Below are 18,056 nucleotides of genomic sequence, written 5' to 3'. Positions count from 1 at the left end.
TATGTCAAAATCTCCTACTGACCCTTGGCTAACCTTCAGCCCAAAATGCAAAGTAAAGTAGAGCTAATTCTAGAAAGTAGGTTTAAACAAACAAGCCACTGGTCTACTATACCTTTGAGAAGTCTGATTTTCCTACTTAGCTCACACATGTGTTGTTTGGGAAATAGGAAACCCACAACTCTGAGACAGGTGACAAAGCCCTTGTTTTGAGAGGCTGTAAGGCTCACAGCAGCTATTTGAACACTGGTGTTGAAAATCCCATGTATTCTGCTGCCTGACTTTTCTAGAGTGAGCTGTATGGTTCTGGCGTCTTCATGTATTTTCACGATATATGAGTTTAGGGGTGCCTGGGTGGCACAGTCAATTAAACATCCGACTCAAGATCTGCTCAGGTCGTGATCTCATGATCGTGAGAGACAGCCCCGCATGGGCTCCACAGTAAGCATGGAGCCTGCTTAGGATTCTCTCTCTCCCTCTCTCTGCCCCTCCACCCCCCTCAAAGTAAATAAACCTTTCAAATTAATTAATCAATTAATTAAAATTCCTGGCAACAATGTAGGACTTAATTAGCTTAAAGTATCCTTGTTTATTTAGTTAGAAATTTTTAACGGTTTGATTGATTGATTGATTGATAAAGTAAGCTCCCTGCCTAGCATGGAACCCAACATGAGACTTGAACTCATGACCCTGAGATCAAGACCTGAGCTAAGGTCAAGAACCAGATACCTAACCAAATGAGCTACCCAGGTGACCCCTTAATAGTTTCATGTTTTTAAAAATTACAACCACAGGGATGCCTGGGTGGCTCAGTCGGTTAAGCATCCAACTTTGGCTCAGTTCGTGATCTCACAGTTTGTGAGTTTGAGCCCCACATCAGGCTCTGAGCTGACAGCTCAGATTTTGTGTCTCCCTCTCTCTCTGCCTTTCCCTGCTCTCTCTCACTCAAAAATAAATAAACATTTTTTAAAATTGCAACTATAAAGCTAACCAACAACTCCTCTTATTTAAATCTCCTCTTTTTGTTAAAATAGGAGATTTGTAGCACAGGTAAAGAGAAAACAATGTTGGTCACTTCCTATTCAGAATGAGGTTTTCAATAATACTAAAATGTAGATGATACTTACTCTGTAACAAAATATATACAAAACTGGACATTCTCGGGGGTCCCTGGGTAGCTCAGTCAGCTGAGCGTTGACTTTTGATTTCAGCTCAGGTCATGATCCCAGGGTGGTGGGAGAGAGCCCTGCGTCAGGCTCCACATTGAGCATGGAGCCTGCTTAAGATTCTCTCTCTCTCTCTCTCTCTCTCTCTCTCTCTCTCTCTCTCTTTCTCTCCCCCACTCACACTCTTTCTCTCTCTCTAAAATAAAAATAAAATAAAATAAAAACTGGACATTCTGATTACATTTAGGAGGTAGTAAATGATAAAGACAAAAATTAAGTATAAAATTATCAATTAGTTGTACAGATAAACTATAGATATTCTAAATTTTAGATATAATCATTATTTTGCTTTGACGAGCTGATGAATTCTATAGATGTTTCACCGGAAAAAAAAAATCCATAAATAAACATGCATTCATACACGTTTATACCAAGTTTTGAATACACCAAGTCTTTTTAAATTTAGAATACATTTTTTAATGTTTATTTATTTATTCTTGGATGGGGAGGGACAGAAAGAGAAAGACAAAGAATCTCAAGGAGGCTCTGCACTGTCAGAGTAGAGCACAATGGGAAGCTCAAACCTAAAAACTGTGAGTTCATGACCTGAGCCGTAATCAAGAGTTGGATGCCTAACCAGAAGCCCCACTTTAGAATACATTTTAATTATACGTATCTATCTATACATGTGTTGTATTTTTAGGTCTTCACATAATGGGATACATCAACCTCTGAAGTCTGTATTTACCATGTAAGTCTGATCTGTGAATAAACTTAGTTTTTAATTGCTCTGTCAAGAAAAAGCAATATAAACATATTTTTTGTAAAGTGGTGGTAACTACCGGAAAAGTGTAAGTTTCTGCACCATGATGTTGAGAAAGCTGTATTTTTTTTCCATAAAGAGGCCCATGCCTCTCATTAAAAATGTTTAAGAAGATAAAACAAGAAAAAAGGACTTTGAAAATTATTTTAAAGATGGATCCCATTGCCTGCTTTAAGAAGTATGAATTAGACAAAGGTAATTGTCATAACTTTACCTTGCCTTTTGCCACTAGGGAAAACCATACAAAATAGCCCTGTGGTATGTGTTTAGGGACCAGTTCCCAAGAAAGAGTATTAAAGACATAAAACGGCACCCTACACATTGTATAAACTAGCACATGGAGTCAGCATGAAGGGTTTATGTGGTAACCTGGTTTCTTCTGCTTATGGAAGAAAAAGAAAAGCAGCTTCCCACACTGATTCAGGTCACTGTACAGAGAAAAGTCACTGAGCAAAGCCCCTTATGGTATCTGCCCAAGTTCCAGGAAGGCCCCAGAATGACAAGATTCCACACTGGCCGAAGATTTGGAGCAGAGGGACAGCCCTGGGTCCACAGTAAGACAATGAGCAAATTCAAACAGCCCCAAGCCTTCCCCTGGTCACTCTGCAGGCAGGACAGAGAGGTCCCACCCCCTGCGGGGGGAGGGCTGGGACAGAGAGGAGGAAGCAAGTCTAGACCAAGAGCTTCAAGAATCAGAAAGCCCTGGTCCCAATAAGGATCCAGACAATGTATAGAGACAGGTTGGGCCTCACACCCAAGTGAGGAGCACGAGAATCTCCTAGGGTAGGGGGACTCCTGCCTCTTCTGGAACATACACCTGTGCATGTCCACATCCCCGTCAAAGACCGGGAGCTTTCCTCTACTGAGTCCCAGCTGCTTCCCTGGAGTTCTGGAATCCACATCCATGGTCACTCTTATTCTGACGAGGTAGTATTTACATCAACATGGTAAGTTACACAGCACTGCTTAACCATGCAGCCACAGTCAGGTACACGTAGGGAAGAGTGGGAAAGAAACAAGATACCTGTTGCTTCACATCAGGCAAACTCAGTTAGGGACCATTTTTTTTTAATGTGTTGTTTATATTTGAGAGAGAGAGAACATGCACACACAGGCAGGGGAAGGGCAGCAGAAAGAGGGGGACAGAGGATCAGAAGCAGGTTCTGTGCTGACAGCAGCAAGCCTGATGTGGGGCTCAAACTCATGAACCTGAGCCTAAGTCGGCACTCACCCAAATGAGCCACCCAGGCACCTTTTGGAACAACCCCATTTTTAAAAAAATTTTTTTAATGTTTTATTTATTTTTGAGAGAGAGAGAGAGAGACGGCGTGAGCAGGAGAGGGTCAGAGAGAGAGGGAGACACAGAACCCAAAGACAGGCTCCAGGCTCTGAGCTAGCTGTCAGCACAGAGCCTGATGTGGGGCTTGAACCCATGAACTGCCATATCATGACCTGAGCTGAAGTCAGATGCTTATCTGACTGAACCACCCAGGTGCCCCAGGATGATCCCATTTTTAAAGAGCACTGAGTAGGGGCACTTGGGTGACTCAGTGGGTTAAGCTCTAACTTCTGTCTCTCTCTCTCTCTCTGCCCCTCCCTGCTCACATTCCCTCCTTCTCAAAATAAATAAACTTTTTTAAATGTTTTAAAATTTAATAAAGAACGCGGACTATTCTTTTTCAAACAGATCTGCAGAAAGTACTTCCACGGGACATTTGAACAAGATTACGTACAAAGTATACACTGACTCATACCTTTTCTGAAACACCTACTTAATTTGACCACAGGCCTTTCCACTTCCATGGAACATTTCTCTCTTGGGCGTGTGACAGCCCTTTCTGGTTGTATCCCTATGGTCTCTGTCTTTATTTCTCTGTCTTCTCTCCTCTCCTGCCTAAACAAAGGTATTCTTCAAGAGTGCTTCCTTGGGAACTTCGTATCTTTTCATACTTCTCCTTGAGTGGCTGTCAACCACTGCCTTCAACTGTCACCTCTGTGTGGACAGTAATACCAGCTGACAATCACAGGTACCCACCATGCGCCTCCGTGCTAATCTCTGCACTAAACTCTGATGGGGTAGACACTGTTAATATCCCATTTTTATGGAAATGAGTTAGGAGCACTGAAGCTGGTGGTGGGGTGGGAGGAGGAAGGTTGAAAGAACCTGCCACCTAAAGTCACACAGCTAGTAAGGAGCGCAGTGGGGATTCAAACCCGCCCACCTCACAGCCCGCACTGGTAACCAAGGCCTTTCTGTGCTTTGTGCTGTTCTCTGTCTTCTCTCGCCTGGACAGCTCGAAAGGGGCCAGGGCCATCTCCTCCAGATCAGCCCCTCAAACCCAGAATGCTGACCGCTGGCCTACTAGCATAGCACCCTGAATGTGCCCATTGTCGTCAGCATGTTGACCACCAGACATCAGAGAACACTCACTGCCACGTTTGCACTGGTCACTGAAACAAACTATTTCCAAACCCAGCTGCCTCGCACCCTGTCCCCTTTCCAGGACCCTCCCCCGTCCAAGACCTCCCATACCCACCAATCCTGGCGTGGTGCTGGTGGGGGTGGGGGGCAAGGGCTGGGTTGGGGACTTCAGGATGCTACTGGCCTTGGTCCTTGCCATTGCCACCCCTGTGGTTAAATATTGTTAATATTGGCTCTTCCTCTTCCTCCTCCTCCTCTCTCTCTCCCCACAAACTAGTTCCTCCTCCTGACTTCCTTATTTCTGGGCCTGCATCTCTAATTCATATTACATGGAGCCTCCCCTGAGCCCTCCTACCCTCTCCTCTATTGCTCACCTTCAATGGGTTGCCTTGCCCTGTGGCTTTGACCTCTACTACCCCCTGCTACTCCTCCCTCATCTCCTCCTTTTTCCTCCCTTAGGAGGGAGGCCACCACCCTGGAACAGACCCCCTGGCCCAGTTTCCACGGACCCGCTGGACTCTTCTTACCCTGCCCCTTCCTCCTCCACAAACTTGAGGCCAAAGCCTGCCCTCCCTACCTTGAGTCCTCATGGGACTATACCTTCCAACCAAGGTGGTGGCCTTAACCTCTGCAAATGCCACCTCAAATAGAAATTCTTTTACAGAAACAGTATTTCATAAATATTTATTAAATTCAGTCAAGTGACACCCACTTGTGCTTCCAAAGTTTTCTACCATATCCGATCACAACCTTCTCGTCCTTGAAACATGGAAGTCATTCCCCTCGGTGATAACCACAGCCTTGCCTCCTCTACCCCTTAAGTGGGTAGAGGCATCATGGGAGGCCTCCAGCAGGTTCCTTTCCACCTCCTTGCCCCCAGGCCTGGCCAACAATCCTGTCTGCCTGATTCCCGAGCATTGACATATAAGGCACCATGCAATGCTGGGGGCTCAACCGATGATAACACCCAGCGCCTACCCTCCGGAGCTCAGGATTGGAGCTGGAGGAGAAAGATATGCACACGATGGGTCAAATGATGATTCACCATCTACTTCTGGCAGTACCCAAGCACCCATGCAGACAGACGGCAATGCTGGGACAATCTTGCTGGGCCCCAGCCTCACTGAGGCACTCACAGAGCGTTTGGTCTGTGCAGAATCCTGCCCCACTATTTACAGCTCTAGCAGCTTGGGATTGCTGCTTAACAGTCTGCCACTCAGCTTTCTCATCTGTAAAATGAGATAGTAAGCAAGCTACCTCAGAGAGTAGTCGTGAGGCTGAAATGAGTAGTGTGTGTACAGGTGTGTGTCACCAACTATGCACAGTAATGTCAGCTATTATTGTTTCTGTTATTTGACATAAAGTATTCAGAAAATTAGAGGTGAAAGATACCTTTGCAAAATATCTCTCAGGATCTCAGAAACCCTCTGAAAGTAGAAGCCCAGAGGAGGAGGAAAAGTATAAGCAGAACGTTCTCTCCCCGCTGACCTTTACCCTTCCCAGACCTCATTTCTGCCCTTGGCCGTAACCACTCCTGCCAAGTATGCTTCGGAGGCTTGGAGCCGGCTAAGGACGGAGGCTGCGGCTCTCGCCCCCTCCCGGGCCCCTTCTGCTACAGACGTGCTTACTCAGTCAACAGCGATTGGCACCCCTCCTGCATCAGCCTCGTGTAAGGGGCACTGGCCCTGAAGGTGGCACAGTAGCTGTCCTAAGATGCTCGTACACTTGCAGTCTCCCCAGTTCAAATCCACAGGCTGACAAATGCCATGAAGGAACAGAATGTGTGACGTGTGAACTAGTGATAAGGGTTATTGGGCACAATCAGGAAAGGCTTCCCTGAAGAGGTGACATTTGGGCTGAGATCTGAAAACCGGTGTCACAACGTGAGGAGGGGGAAGGCAGGTCTCTCTGCCCTACCTTTCCCCACAATGCAGGCAATGGGACCTGCGGGGGGGGGGGGGCAGTGCCCCAGGCGAACTTCAAAAACTTCAGGAATTGGGGGCTTCACAAAGCGGTATCTAAACACATCACTGACACATCGCTGAGGCCACAGCGCCAGGTTTCTCCAACCAGCAGCCCACGACGGGGACTGGGGCTTGCCTGGCAGCTGGAAAGCCGATGGAGGCAAGCAGGGTCCGAAGTAAGGAGTCGGGACGTGTGCTGACTTCCAGCTCCCGCCTTAAAGGGATGAGGGCAGTGCCTCTGAAAGAGAGGTTACAGACCCTCGAGGGGCCCCCCGAGGAGTGCCAGGACGAGGGGAAGGTGTCTGGACGGAGGAAGGGGCACAGGCAGCCCTTGGACGCCGCCAGCAGCGCTGGGCTGGGGCTAAGGCCTGGGGAGGGGGGCCCCTGGAACAGGGCAACGCTTCTGCGGGAAGGGCGGGCGCTGACGGGGCGGGACGGACCTGGAGGAGACGATCCCGGGGCGTGTCTGCCGCAGTCGCCGGGGAAGTCACCCAGGCGCCCCCAAACCCGCGCCTGGCGCAGCCTCCGGGGTACCGGCCGCTTTCCCCCGACGCTCCGCTAGTCGCCCGGGTCTCAGGATCCTCGGCGGTAGGACGGAGGGCCCAGCGCCGCTGGGGCCCGGGCGACAGCGGCGCCGGAGACGCGACCTGGAACTCGAGGCCGCGCGGCGGGCTGGGGGCCGGGCAGAGAGGGGACACGGCAGCGGGACAGGTCCCCAAGCGGCACCGACTTACCCAGAAGTTCGCCTTGAACAGTGCGCCCGTCATGGCCGGCGCGCGTCGCTGGGGCCGGAGCAGAGGAGCGGCTGGCAGGAGCCGGAGGCCGGAGGGTGGCAGCAGGCGGCAGGGCAGCAGGGCTGGGGAGTCTCCGGGCAGCGGGGAGGCCGACCCGGTCCTGAGCCACGCCCGACTGCCCACGCCCAGGGCACACCCCTTCTCCTCCTCTCCCTCCTCCCCTTCGCGGGTCACTCGCGTTCAGCGCCCACGCGCGCCCAGGGAAAGCCCCGCCGCGTCCCGCAACCTGCAATCTGGGAGCCGGGAATTGTCCCCTCATGCAGGAAGCCTTCGATGATTGCAAGGAACTGGTCCTGCCGCCTTCCCAATCGGCTCCCTTCCGGTCTACGTGCTCCCTCCTCCCCCGACCGAATTCCTCGTGGAGAAATCCTGGCCCAGCAGGGTGCTGGATGGAGCCCCACCTGATCGGAGGGTGGTCTTGGGGACCGGGTGTCAGGTCAGCAGTGCTCGAGGATTGATAGTGCTAGTGGTCACGTGAGGTGCAGACGCCTCAGGGAGTCCTGAGTACGATTCCAGATGCACCCGCTACAGATCAGCCCCTGAGTAGGTTTTAGTTTAAAAGTCAAGAAAGCTCATTGATACTGTCAACCCTTGACTCTGTGTCCCCGTGGAGCCTTTTCAAGGCCTCCAAGAGCTCAGCCCCTCCCTGACCTCCTCCCCATTCTCAAGACCCAAGACCCTTTTCCACCACACCGTCTACCAGCAGCCCAGAGCCTCCTTTCTCCATGCACTCCCCCTCCCTAAGGACACACCATAACTCCAGGAAAAGTCAGATTTATCCCTCCTTGGTAGTAATATGGCACTTTGGGACAAAGTACTGCCCGGAGCTACAGGCCATGAGCCAAAACTGTGGCAGACAGAAGCTTGAAAGTTTTGCCCAAGATCCCAGGGTATTAAACAGGAAGAACTGGGTTGAGTTCTGCCCTTCTAAACAGGGCCAGGGCCAAAGACAGATGTCACTCCTGGAACAAATCCACCCTGGGCAAAGAGTAGGTGCTCAAGGAGGAGAAGATGAAGGTCAAGGGTACCAAGACCGAGTGCTGATGGCCACCTGTAACCACAGGCCTGCAAAGGCAAGCATTTGCCTCTCCAGCAGATTCTAGACACAGTGAAAGGGCAATTCTGGGGTGATTTGAAGGACAGCTAGAAGGTTCTGCCTGGTAATACCACCGGGGTCCCACTGTGACGAAATCCTACCAGCAGAGTTATCCACAACTAGGAAGATGAAGAGATTGCCTCCAGCCCTGGGTCACTCCAGGGCCATACATCCACTGGCTGTTCACCTCTTTGGAAAGCAGTAAGGTTACAAGGAAGCGGAGTCTGGCAGCACCATCAGGACACAGGAGAGGCCTCAGTGGACCCCAGGCAGGAGGAAGGTGAAACTGCAGGAAAGGCAAAAATATATATATAGCACCAGCTGGGGAGATGAAAGAGGCTGAAGAAAGATAGCACCAAGATGCTTGCTGGAAATTTTTAATATTTTGGAGTGGATACTTTTTTGTTTTATTATTTATTTATTTACTTAGAAATAGCGAGAGATTATGTAAGCAGGAGAGAGGGACAGAGGGAGAGAGAGAATCTTAAGCAGGCTCTACAGTCCTCTCCAAGCCCCACGCAGGGCTCTATCCCACTACTATGAGATCATGACCTGAGCCGAAATCAAGAGTTGGTCACTTAATTGACTGCCACGCAGGCACCCAGGGCAGATATTTTAGACACAATTCTACCTGTCTAGGTTTTAACTTTTAATGTATATATTTTTTGAATCTTAGAAAGTCTTCCAGGGGCGCCTGAGTGGCTCAGTTGGTTAAGTGGCCGACTTCAGCTCAGGTCATGGTCTCATGGTTTGTGGATTCGAGCCCAGTGTCGGGTTCTGTGCTGACAGCTCAGAGCCTGGAGCCTGTTTCAGATTCTGTGTCTCCCTCTCTCTCCAGCCCTCCCCCACTCATGCTCTGTCTCTCTCTGTCTCAAAAATAAATAAACTATAAAAAATTAAAAAGAAAGAAAGTCTTCCAAACTCTGATGGAACATAATGCTTGAGTTTCACTGCTCAGATCCCAAAGATCCCTGAATTTTAATCTCTTCTACCACCTGGTGGCAGGATTGAAAATTGCAAATGCTTCTCCACACTGATGGAAAATACAGTAAAACCATGGATTGCCAGTAACTTGTTCTGCACGTGTTCCACAAGAGGAGCAAACATTTCTTTTTTTTTTTTTTAAGATTTTTAATGTTTATTTATCTTTGAGAGAGAGACACACACAGAGTGTGAGCGGGGAAGAGTCAGAGAGAGAGGGAGACACAGAATCAGAAACAGGCTCCAGGCTCTGAGCTGTCAGCACATCTGTGCTTGAACGCAGGGCTTGAACCCATGAACCATGAGATCATGACCTGAGCTGAAGTTGGCTGCTTAACCGACTGAGCCACCCAGGCGCCCCGAGGAGCAAATATTTCTGATAAGTTTTAACTTGATAAATGAGCCATGTCTTCAATACTAGTATGTGATGCCAAACCACATGATTATAACTGAGCCAATGGTTCTCTCTCTCTGTCTAGGATTGTGGGTGATTGTCTTCCGTGCTCGATGCTCAGTCTCAGGCTGCAGTGTTTGGCAGACATCAGTTATTTTTCAGGATGTTGGAAAGTGCCCACAACTGGCACTAGTTGGTGTATTTTTTTGTCACTTCAAAGCACCTGTGAACAGTCCTTTGCTTTTCCATACAAGAGTCAGCTTAGGAATGCTGTGCTTCATTGTAGGTCAGGCTGCCTGCAGTTATAGACCCTTCCCTCTGCTGCCTTACTGCCCGTTACATTAAATACAGTGTGTGACAAGAGTTTATTAATACTGTACTGTGGCCAACATCCATGCGAGTGTATACAGTGGCCCCCATGCAGATTCCATGAAGCCAACAGACAGCAGTGATTCCTACACAATAACTCTCCTCTCTCTTGTCTCCCTCACACCAGTCATGAAGGTTTTCAAAGATAAGTGCAGGTTAATTTGTTTATTTGTCTTTATATTTATATTTTGTATTTATCACAGAATCATATGCACTTCCCTTATTTCCTAATGAAAAATTTCTTAATGGGAAATTTTCTTTGATATAAAAGTGCTTTGGAATACAGTCATGTTTCTGGAATGAATTATGCTCACAAACCAAGGATTTACTATATTATTCATTCCTCAAACTTATTAAAGTCATCTCCTGGACAAGGTGTTGTGAGTAAAAAGGCAAATAAAATGTGTACTATATGTAAGGGTCTACAACCAATGGGAGAAATTTTACTGATAAAGTTAAATAATACTGTTGTAGCGAATTTGAAATAATAAAATTAAATGATCAATACTTTAAAAAAGTAAATGATCATTACTCTTAAGATAACTGCTGTTAATTTTTTGGCATAATCTCTTCCAATAATACATATTTGTTGTACATAAAATTTTCAATCTTGGTTTTTAACTTAACATTTCAGAAGTACGTTCTAAATGCATTAAATGCATTTTTCCTAACAAAAAGTTTGATAGTACAGAGTAGTGACCAAATAGACACTCTTGCATGTAAAACATGAAAATCTCTGTGAAGAGAAATTTGGTCATGTCACCAAAATTTTAAATGCACTTATATTTTGGGGCACCTGGGTGGCACTCTCTCTCAAAAATAAATAAATAAGTTTTTATTTTATTTTATTGTTCCAAGATTTCAATCTTTTTTTTTAATACTTTATTACCAAGTGGGTTTCCATATAACACCCAGTGCTCTTCCCCACAAAAGACAAAAACCAAACACCGGAGTGACTCAGTTGATTAGGCATCTGACTTCGTCTCAGGTCATGATATCACAGTTTTTGCGTTCAAGTCCTACATCAGGCTCTGTGCTGACAGCTCATAGCCTGCAGCCTGCTTTCTGTGTCTACTTCTCTCTGCCCCTCCCTTGCTCTCTCTCTCTCAAAAATAAATAAACATTGAAAAACACTAAAACAAAGCACTGCTTGCTTCGCATCTCTCCTCTCCTCACAAAGCTACCAAGTTTCCGTATTGCCCATCGGAATGAAGTCCCAAACACCTCTGCCTGACTTTCAAGAGCTCCCCGGCTCGGGTCTGCTCTGACCTTTCTGATCTCCTTGCCCAGCTCCCTGCGCTCCCCCGACCGCAGCCCATCAGACTCTTCCCAGTCTTGCCACGCCACCTTTGTTCACACTCTACCGGCCAGCTGGGCTACTCCTCCTCCTGCTACAGTGCCACCTCGTCACCACTTGCCCAACTTCTCCAGCCCGTGTTGTCTCCTCACTTCTTGAATCTCTGGAACTTCTCACCCATATCACACACACGAGCCCTTAATAATGTATTACTTATATCCTTATGTTCTCCAATTTCTTGTATCCTTATCCAAGAAGATTGCAAAGCACCTCGAGGTAAGACTGACATTCTCTTGAGCACCCAGACAGCTCAGTCAGTTTAAACATCTGACTTCGGCTCAGGTCATGATCTCGCAGTTCGTGAATTCGAGTCTCACATCGGTTGAGCTCAAGGCCTGCTTTAGGTGAGCATGTGCCCTGCCCTGTTTCTCTCCCTCTCTAACCTTCTCCCTCTCTCTGCCCCTCGTGGGATTCTCTCTCTCCCTCTCTCTCTCTGCCCTTCACTCACTTTCACCCTCTCTCAAAAAAAAAAAAAAAAAGAAGAAAAGAAAAAAAAAGTCAAGACTGATATTCTCTCATGTATGCTCACAGATTAGACAATGACAGACCCAGCCATGGAATTCAGTGACATCTCTCTGATCATCAACAGCATTACCAATTTTTCTTTCAGTCCCCATAGTCTGCTCCCTCGATCCCAGGAAGCAGGGGCAAACCTAGTGTGAGCGCTGGCCAGGTAGCTAAAGCCAGGTGGGATCCCTGAACCAGAATCCGGCCAAGCAGAAGCCAGGGTCTGAAAGCCCCAGAGGGCAGGAGTAGACAGTGTTACTGTCAAAATAAGTGGCTAGATTTCTGTCACTTAGGTTGGAAGCTGAGTAGACTGAGGAGTGAGTGAGAAAGTCAGGACAGGACAGGAATAGAAAACAAGGGACAAACATCCAGGAGGAGCCTGAAGGTTAGTTGCATGGTGGGGGAGGAGCTCTGGCCTGCATCAAAGCAAGGGCTGGGTAGGTACAATCAAGATTTGAATTTTCATAGGTTAATGTGAGTGAGGTAAGGGACTCAAAGGGTCTGGTCCTGGTAAAGGAGTGTTAAGATGGGACATTTTGGTATCTATTGTCACAGAAGATAACCAACTGTACATAGGCGCTTGTGTTTCCATCAAAAGCCACCATTAAGAGAGTGAAAGGCAAGCCACAGAATAGAACAAATGTATAGTACATTTGTCCAAAAAGGATTCATATCCAGTATTTATGTAAGGAACTTAAAAACTCAAAAGAAACAAACAAAACCAGAAAACATGATTTAAAAAAAACACAAAGAGCCATAGGACTGTTTCTAAGGCTGGGGCAGAAAATACACGAGCCTAAGGGCATCCTGTAGTGTCAGAAAGTGCAGCAAGACAGCAAATACACAAACTAATTAAGGGTGTACCAAGGACTCCAGGAGAAAACTGAAGGCTCCCGATTTGAACAACAAAAGAAATACTGGATTATAACCCAAAATATAGAACAACTAACCATGAGTCCATACTGATATAAGTAGATTGATTGAATACCTAAATAAATGGAGAAATACAGATCTTTTGGGCAGAATCCCAAATACTCTGGGTAGATAGTCAACCTTCAAGGGGGTGGAGCAGAACTCCTCACTCTTTAAATGGAAGCTGGGAAGAGTGACTTCCTGCCAAAGAATACAGCGTGGAAGGGGTTGGAGAGGGAGTAACTCTACAGTGAAGAAGCCTGACAAACAGCACCTCAGGCAAGCGATCAAGGTTAACATCAACAGTGATGATTCACAAAGGAAAGGAGAAAGACAAACAAAACCCTGATAATTCAGGTTAATAGTACATACCTTTGATATCACATGATAAAAATGGCACTCTATGTCCATGGTGTTCCACCCAGAAGCCCACAACCTGAGTCTAAACATGCGGAAAATACCAAATTCAAACTGAAAGACATTTTATAAAACACTTGATTAATACCCCCCCCCCAAAATCTGCCAAGGTCACCACAAACCAGGAAAATCTAAGAAACCATCACAACCCAGAGGAGCCTAAGGAGACATGGTGATTAATGTGGTATCCTGGATGGGATCTAAGGAACAAAAACGACATGAAGTAAAAACTAAGTAAATCCAATGAACCAGGAAAGACGGAAAGTAAAAAAAAAAGCAAAAGAAACCCCACTAAACTAAGGACTTCAATCAGTAGTGTATCAATCTGCTCTCGTGCTTTGTGGGATCAAGCCCCACGTCGTGCTCTGCGCTGACTGCTCAGAGCCTGCTTAGGATTCTCTCTCCATCTCCCCTCCCCTTCATGTGTACCCTCTCTTCCCCTCAACAAACAAACATGTAAAAACCTAGTATACTACCATGATACTGCCTCGGCCCAGGAAGGCATCAGGTCAGCTTCAGCTTACTGGCCAGAGTTGTGCCGGGCCTGAATTAGTACGTTTAGCCAAATACAAAGGTCCATACAGAAACTTGAGGTAGCCACCATTCTAAAGCAGACCTCCATGGCTAACAGGACTTGCTGGCTAAGCCCGGGACTCCTAGGGAACACAACTGAGCACTCCTGCAGGGCGTGACTGAGGTCGGTCCGGAGGCTGGCATTACCCTGCTTCAGAGTCAAACCTGTGCAGAACTAACATAGCCGGCCTGGGACTGCTGTCCTGAGAGAGGCCTGCTTTGCAAAGTTGGCCCATGGCTGGTGTCTGCAAACCTGACGGGTAAACATTTCCCAACATTGATATAAAACTTTCCCGGAGGGGGCTCCATCGGTTAAGTGTCTGACTTCGGCTCAGGCCATGATCTCATGGTTTTCGAGTTCGAGCCGTGCATCAGGCTGTGTGCAGTCGGCATGGAGCCCACTTCAGATGCTCTGTTCCCCTCTCTTTCTGCCCCTCCCCTGCTTGTGCTCTCTCTCTCAAAAACATTAAAAAGAAAACTTTCCCTACATAAGAGTGGCTCACTGTGCCTAATTATCAGTATAATGTGGTTTATGCTAAACACCTGCTTCCTTCTGGGAGGCTGGGATTGTGGTACCTGTTAGGCAGAGCGTGCCTACGTGAGTGGCTCCAGTAAAACCTTGGGTACTGAGCTTCTAATGGATTCCTCTGGTAGACACTTCACATATACTGTCACAATTCATTGCTGGAGGAATTACATGCATCCTGTGTGACTCCACTGGGAGGCGACTCTTGGAAGTTTGGGCCTAGTTTCCTCCAGACATCACTCCATGAGCACTTTCCCATTGCTGATTTAACTTTGTATCCCTTCACTACAATAAATCACAGCCATGAGTACAACTGTGTGCCAAGTTCTTTGAGTTCTAGAAAATTCCTGGTGCTGGACATGGTCTTAGGGACCCCTGACACATAGACCTAAATGTGAAAACAATAAAACCTCTAGAGAAAAAAAATAAAATAAAATAAATCTTAACCTTAAGGTAAACTAAGATTTCCCCCCAGTTTTATTGATGTATATCGGACAAATAAAAAATTTAAATAGTTAAGGCATACAACACATTTTGATATACATATAAATTGTGAAGTGATTACACAATCAAGCTAACATATGATCTCAGTTACAATTTTTCTGTTAGTGAGGACACTTATGATCAACTTCTTAGCAAACGCCAAGTATACAAAAAACAGCGTTAGTAGCTGTTCATCAGATCTCGGAGTCCTGCATAACTGAACTTTGTGTCCTTTGACCAACAATTCCCCATTTTCCAACTCCCCCAGCCCCTAGCAACCATTATTTTACTCTTTGCTTTTGAATTCGAGTTTATAAAGAGTCCTTAAACAGGACACAAAAAGCACCACCATAAAAGGAAAAAGAAAATAAACTTAATTAAAGCGAGAACTAGGAAACATTCCATATTGGAACCTCTTCCAGCATGTCCAGTACTGTTGGTCAACTTTTCCTTTCTGGACTCAGTGGTTTGGGAAGATACTCATGTTGGTGCTTCGTTCTCACGTTACTTTCGATTATTCTTTTATATGTATTTACCTCACCTCCCCATTTCCTTAAGGGAATGAGTCATGACATACTCATTGCCTAAAAGGTGGTGAAACAGTTGACAAATTGGAAGGATGGACTGCTGTCCTTTTGGAACTTGCAACATTTTCCATGCATGAATTGAGGAACCACCTCCATTGAAGGAGGTGGGAATCTACTGACCCATCAAGGAGAGAGTCTTGTTCTGTGTCACTCTCAGTGTGCATCAAAGCTAAAGAATATTTATGGAGAGGGGCACCTGGGCGGCTCAGTTGGTTAAGCGGCAGCTGACTTCAGCTCAGGTCAGGATCTCACGGTTCATGAGTTCAAGTCCCACATCAGGCTGTGTGCTGACAGCTCAGAACCTGAAGCCTGCTTCAGATTCTGTGTCTCCCTCTCTCCCTGCTCCTTCCCCACACCTGCTCTGTCTCTTGCTCTCTCTCAGAAGTAAATAAACATTAAGAAAATTAAAAAAAAAAAAGAATATTTATGGGGAATGACCTTAAAGGACTTAGGTCAAATAATTAAGGGGCTATTTCTGGATAGTACTGCCCCCCACAATATGGATGATTTTGCCAAATCACACTTTGACAAAAGCCCTTGTCACATACTGAAAAATTACACAGCTTCAGGAACCTGTCCCTGTTTCCTGTCAAGATTCCCATGAGAACACTCTTCAGTACCTCATTGTCCTCCTTTTGAGGACTCTCAGGAGACATTTCTGGCTTAAATTCAATCTACAGTGAGCATCTGAGATACTAACTTCAACAAATAGATAACAAATTTGTACAAAATTAAATGAACTTCTATCTCCACATCTGACTTTCTCTCATTACTCTGGTTACTCAAACCAGAAGCCTCATGGCCAATCTTCTTTCCTTTCTATTCATGGACTCCCAGTACTATACTTAATACTTTTATATAATGTCCCTCAAGTCTATCTCCTCTTTTCCCCTTTCCATACTCTCATTACTGAGAATTTTGAATTGGCTTTCTGATTTTCTTGCTCCAAGCTATCAACAAATCATTGCTGTTTTCCTACATAGCTCTGATCAATAACTGATCATCACTGAGAATTCCAAATTCTTCAATGGTCTTCAAAACCCTCCATGAACAAGGTTCAATGTGTAACACACAACCCAGCCAATACCATATGCTGCAGTCAGGTTAAGTACTATACCCAAAATACACTGCTTCTCCACTTTTATTCTTTCATATATTCTAGTTCTACCCTTAATGCCCGTGACATTCATCCTCTGCTAACCTATACTGTAATGCACTGAATTTAAAACAAAAAACAAACAAAAACATAAAACAAAACAAAACAAAAAACCCATGGTCCCTACTGATCTGAGAGGGAAAGCTTTCCTTCCAAGAAGAATGTCAGCAAGTATAAAAAACAATTATAAAATCACCATTTTACAACTCCCAATGTTCTATTTCAGGTAAGAATCAATAGATCCCCAAAACATCCAGTGAAAAGTTGTTGGAGAACAAGATTAAAAATACAACTATTAGGGGCGCCTGGGTGGCTCAGTCAGTTAAGCGTCTGACTTCAGCTCAGGTCATGATCTCATGGTTCCTGAGTTCGAGCCCCACATCAGGTTCTGTGCTGACAGCTCAGAGCCTGGAGCCTGTTTCAGATTCTGTGTCTCCCTCTCTCTGCCCCTTCCCCAGCTCACATCCTTTCTCTCAAAAATAAACATTAAAAAATTTTTTTAAATACAACTATTATAGAGGGGCACTTGGGTGGCTCACTCAGTTAAGATTCTGACTCGATCTCAGCTCAGGTCATGATCTCACATTTCATGAGATTGAACCTCGTGTTGGGCTCTGCACTGACAGCACTGAGCCTGCTTAGGATCCTCTCTCTCTGCTCTTCCACAAAATATTTAAAAAAAAAACTATTATAAAAGATGCTGGGGAGACAATTAGGAAAATTTTAATATGGACAGCATATTACTGAGTCAGTTTGTTTTCTTAGGTATAGTGGTACTGTGGCTACATAGAAGGTCTTTTTTTTTTTTTAAGCTTATTTTGAGAGAGAGAGAGAGAGAGAGAGAGAGAGGGAGAGAGAGAGCGAGCACACAAAAAGGAGGGCCAGAGAGAAGGCAGATTTCTAAGCAGGCTGTGTACTGCCAGCATGGAGCCCGATGCAGGGCTATAACTCACAAACCATCAGATGGTGACCTGAGCCAAAATCAAGTTGGATGCTTAACTGACTGAGCCACCTATTTTTTTTTTAAACAGGAGAAAAGCAAATTTATTTTTTTTAATGTTTATTTTATTTTTGAGAGAGATAGCGTGAGTGGGGGAGGGGCAGAGAGGAGACATAGGATCAGAAGCAGGCTGAGCTGTCAGCACAGAGCCAGATGCGGGCTTTGAACTCATGAACTGTGAAATCACAACCTGAGCCAAAGTCGGCACCTAACCAACTGAGCCACCCGGGTGCCCCAGAAATCAAATGTAAATAGCCATATGGGGCGCCTGGGTGGCTCAGTCAGTTAAGCCTCCGACTTCAGCTCAGGTCAGATCTCACGTTCGTGGGTTCAAGCCCCACGTCAGGCTCTGTGCTGACCGCTAGCTCAGAGCCTGGAGCCTGCTTCCGGTTCTGTGTCTCCTTCTCTCTCTGCCCCTCCCCCTCTCATGCTCTGTCTCTCTCTGTCTCAAAAATAAAACATTTTTTAAAAAATTGTAAATAGCCATATGTATGGGGAATCCACACAGACCTGGAATTCCAAAGAGGCAACA

The 18,056-nt window shown here is 46.1% G+C and overlaps 1 protein-coding gene across 1 annotated transcript in view; it reads right to left on the bottom strand.

Moving 5' to 3' along the window:
• PSTPIP2 (proline-serine-threonine phosphatase interacting protein 2) overlaps positions 1-7,267 on the bottom strand; it is a 75,117-nt gene extending 67,850 nt beyond the window's left edge. The window contains exon 1 of the mRNA XM_029922394.1: positions 7,107-7,267. Within this exon, the coding sequence (XP_029778254.1) occupies positions 7,107-7,139 (33 nt within the window). The 5' untranslated portion in view covers positions 7,140-7,267. The remainder of the gene's footprint in view (positions 1-7,106) is intronic.
• Positions 7,268-18,056: the final 10,789 nt, after the last annotated feature.

Source organism: Suricata suricatta, chromosome 14, assembly GCF_006229205.1.
Source record: "Suricata suricatta isolate VVHF042 chromosome 14, meerkat_22Aug2017_6uvM2_HiC, whole genome shotgun sequence".
NCBI classification, from domain to species: Eukaryota; Metazoa; Chordata; class Mammalia; order Carnivora; family Herpestidae; genus Suricata; species Suricata suricatta.
Note: the sequence above shows the minus strand (reverse complement) of the source record. Positions and strands in the feature narration are given on the sequence as shown.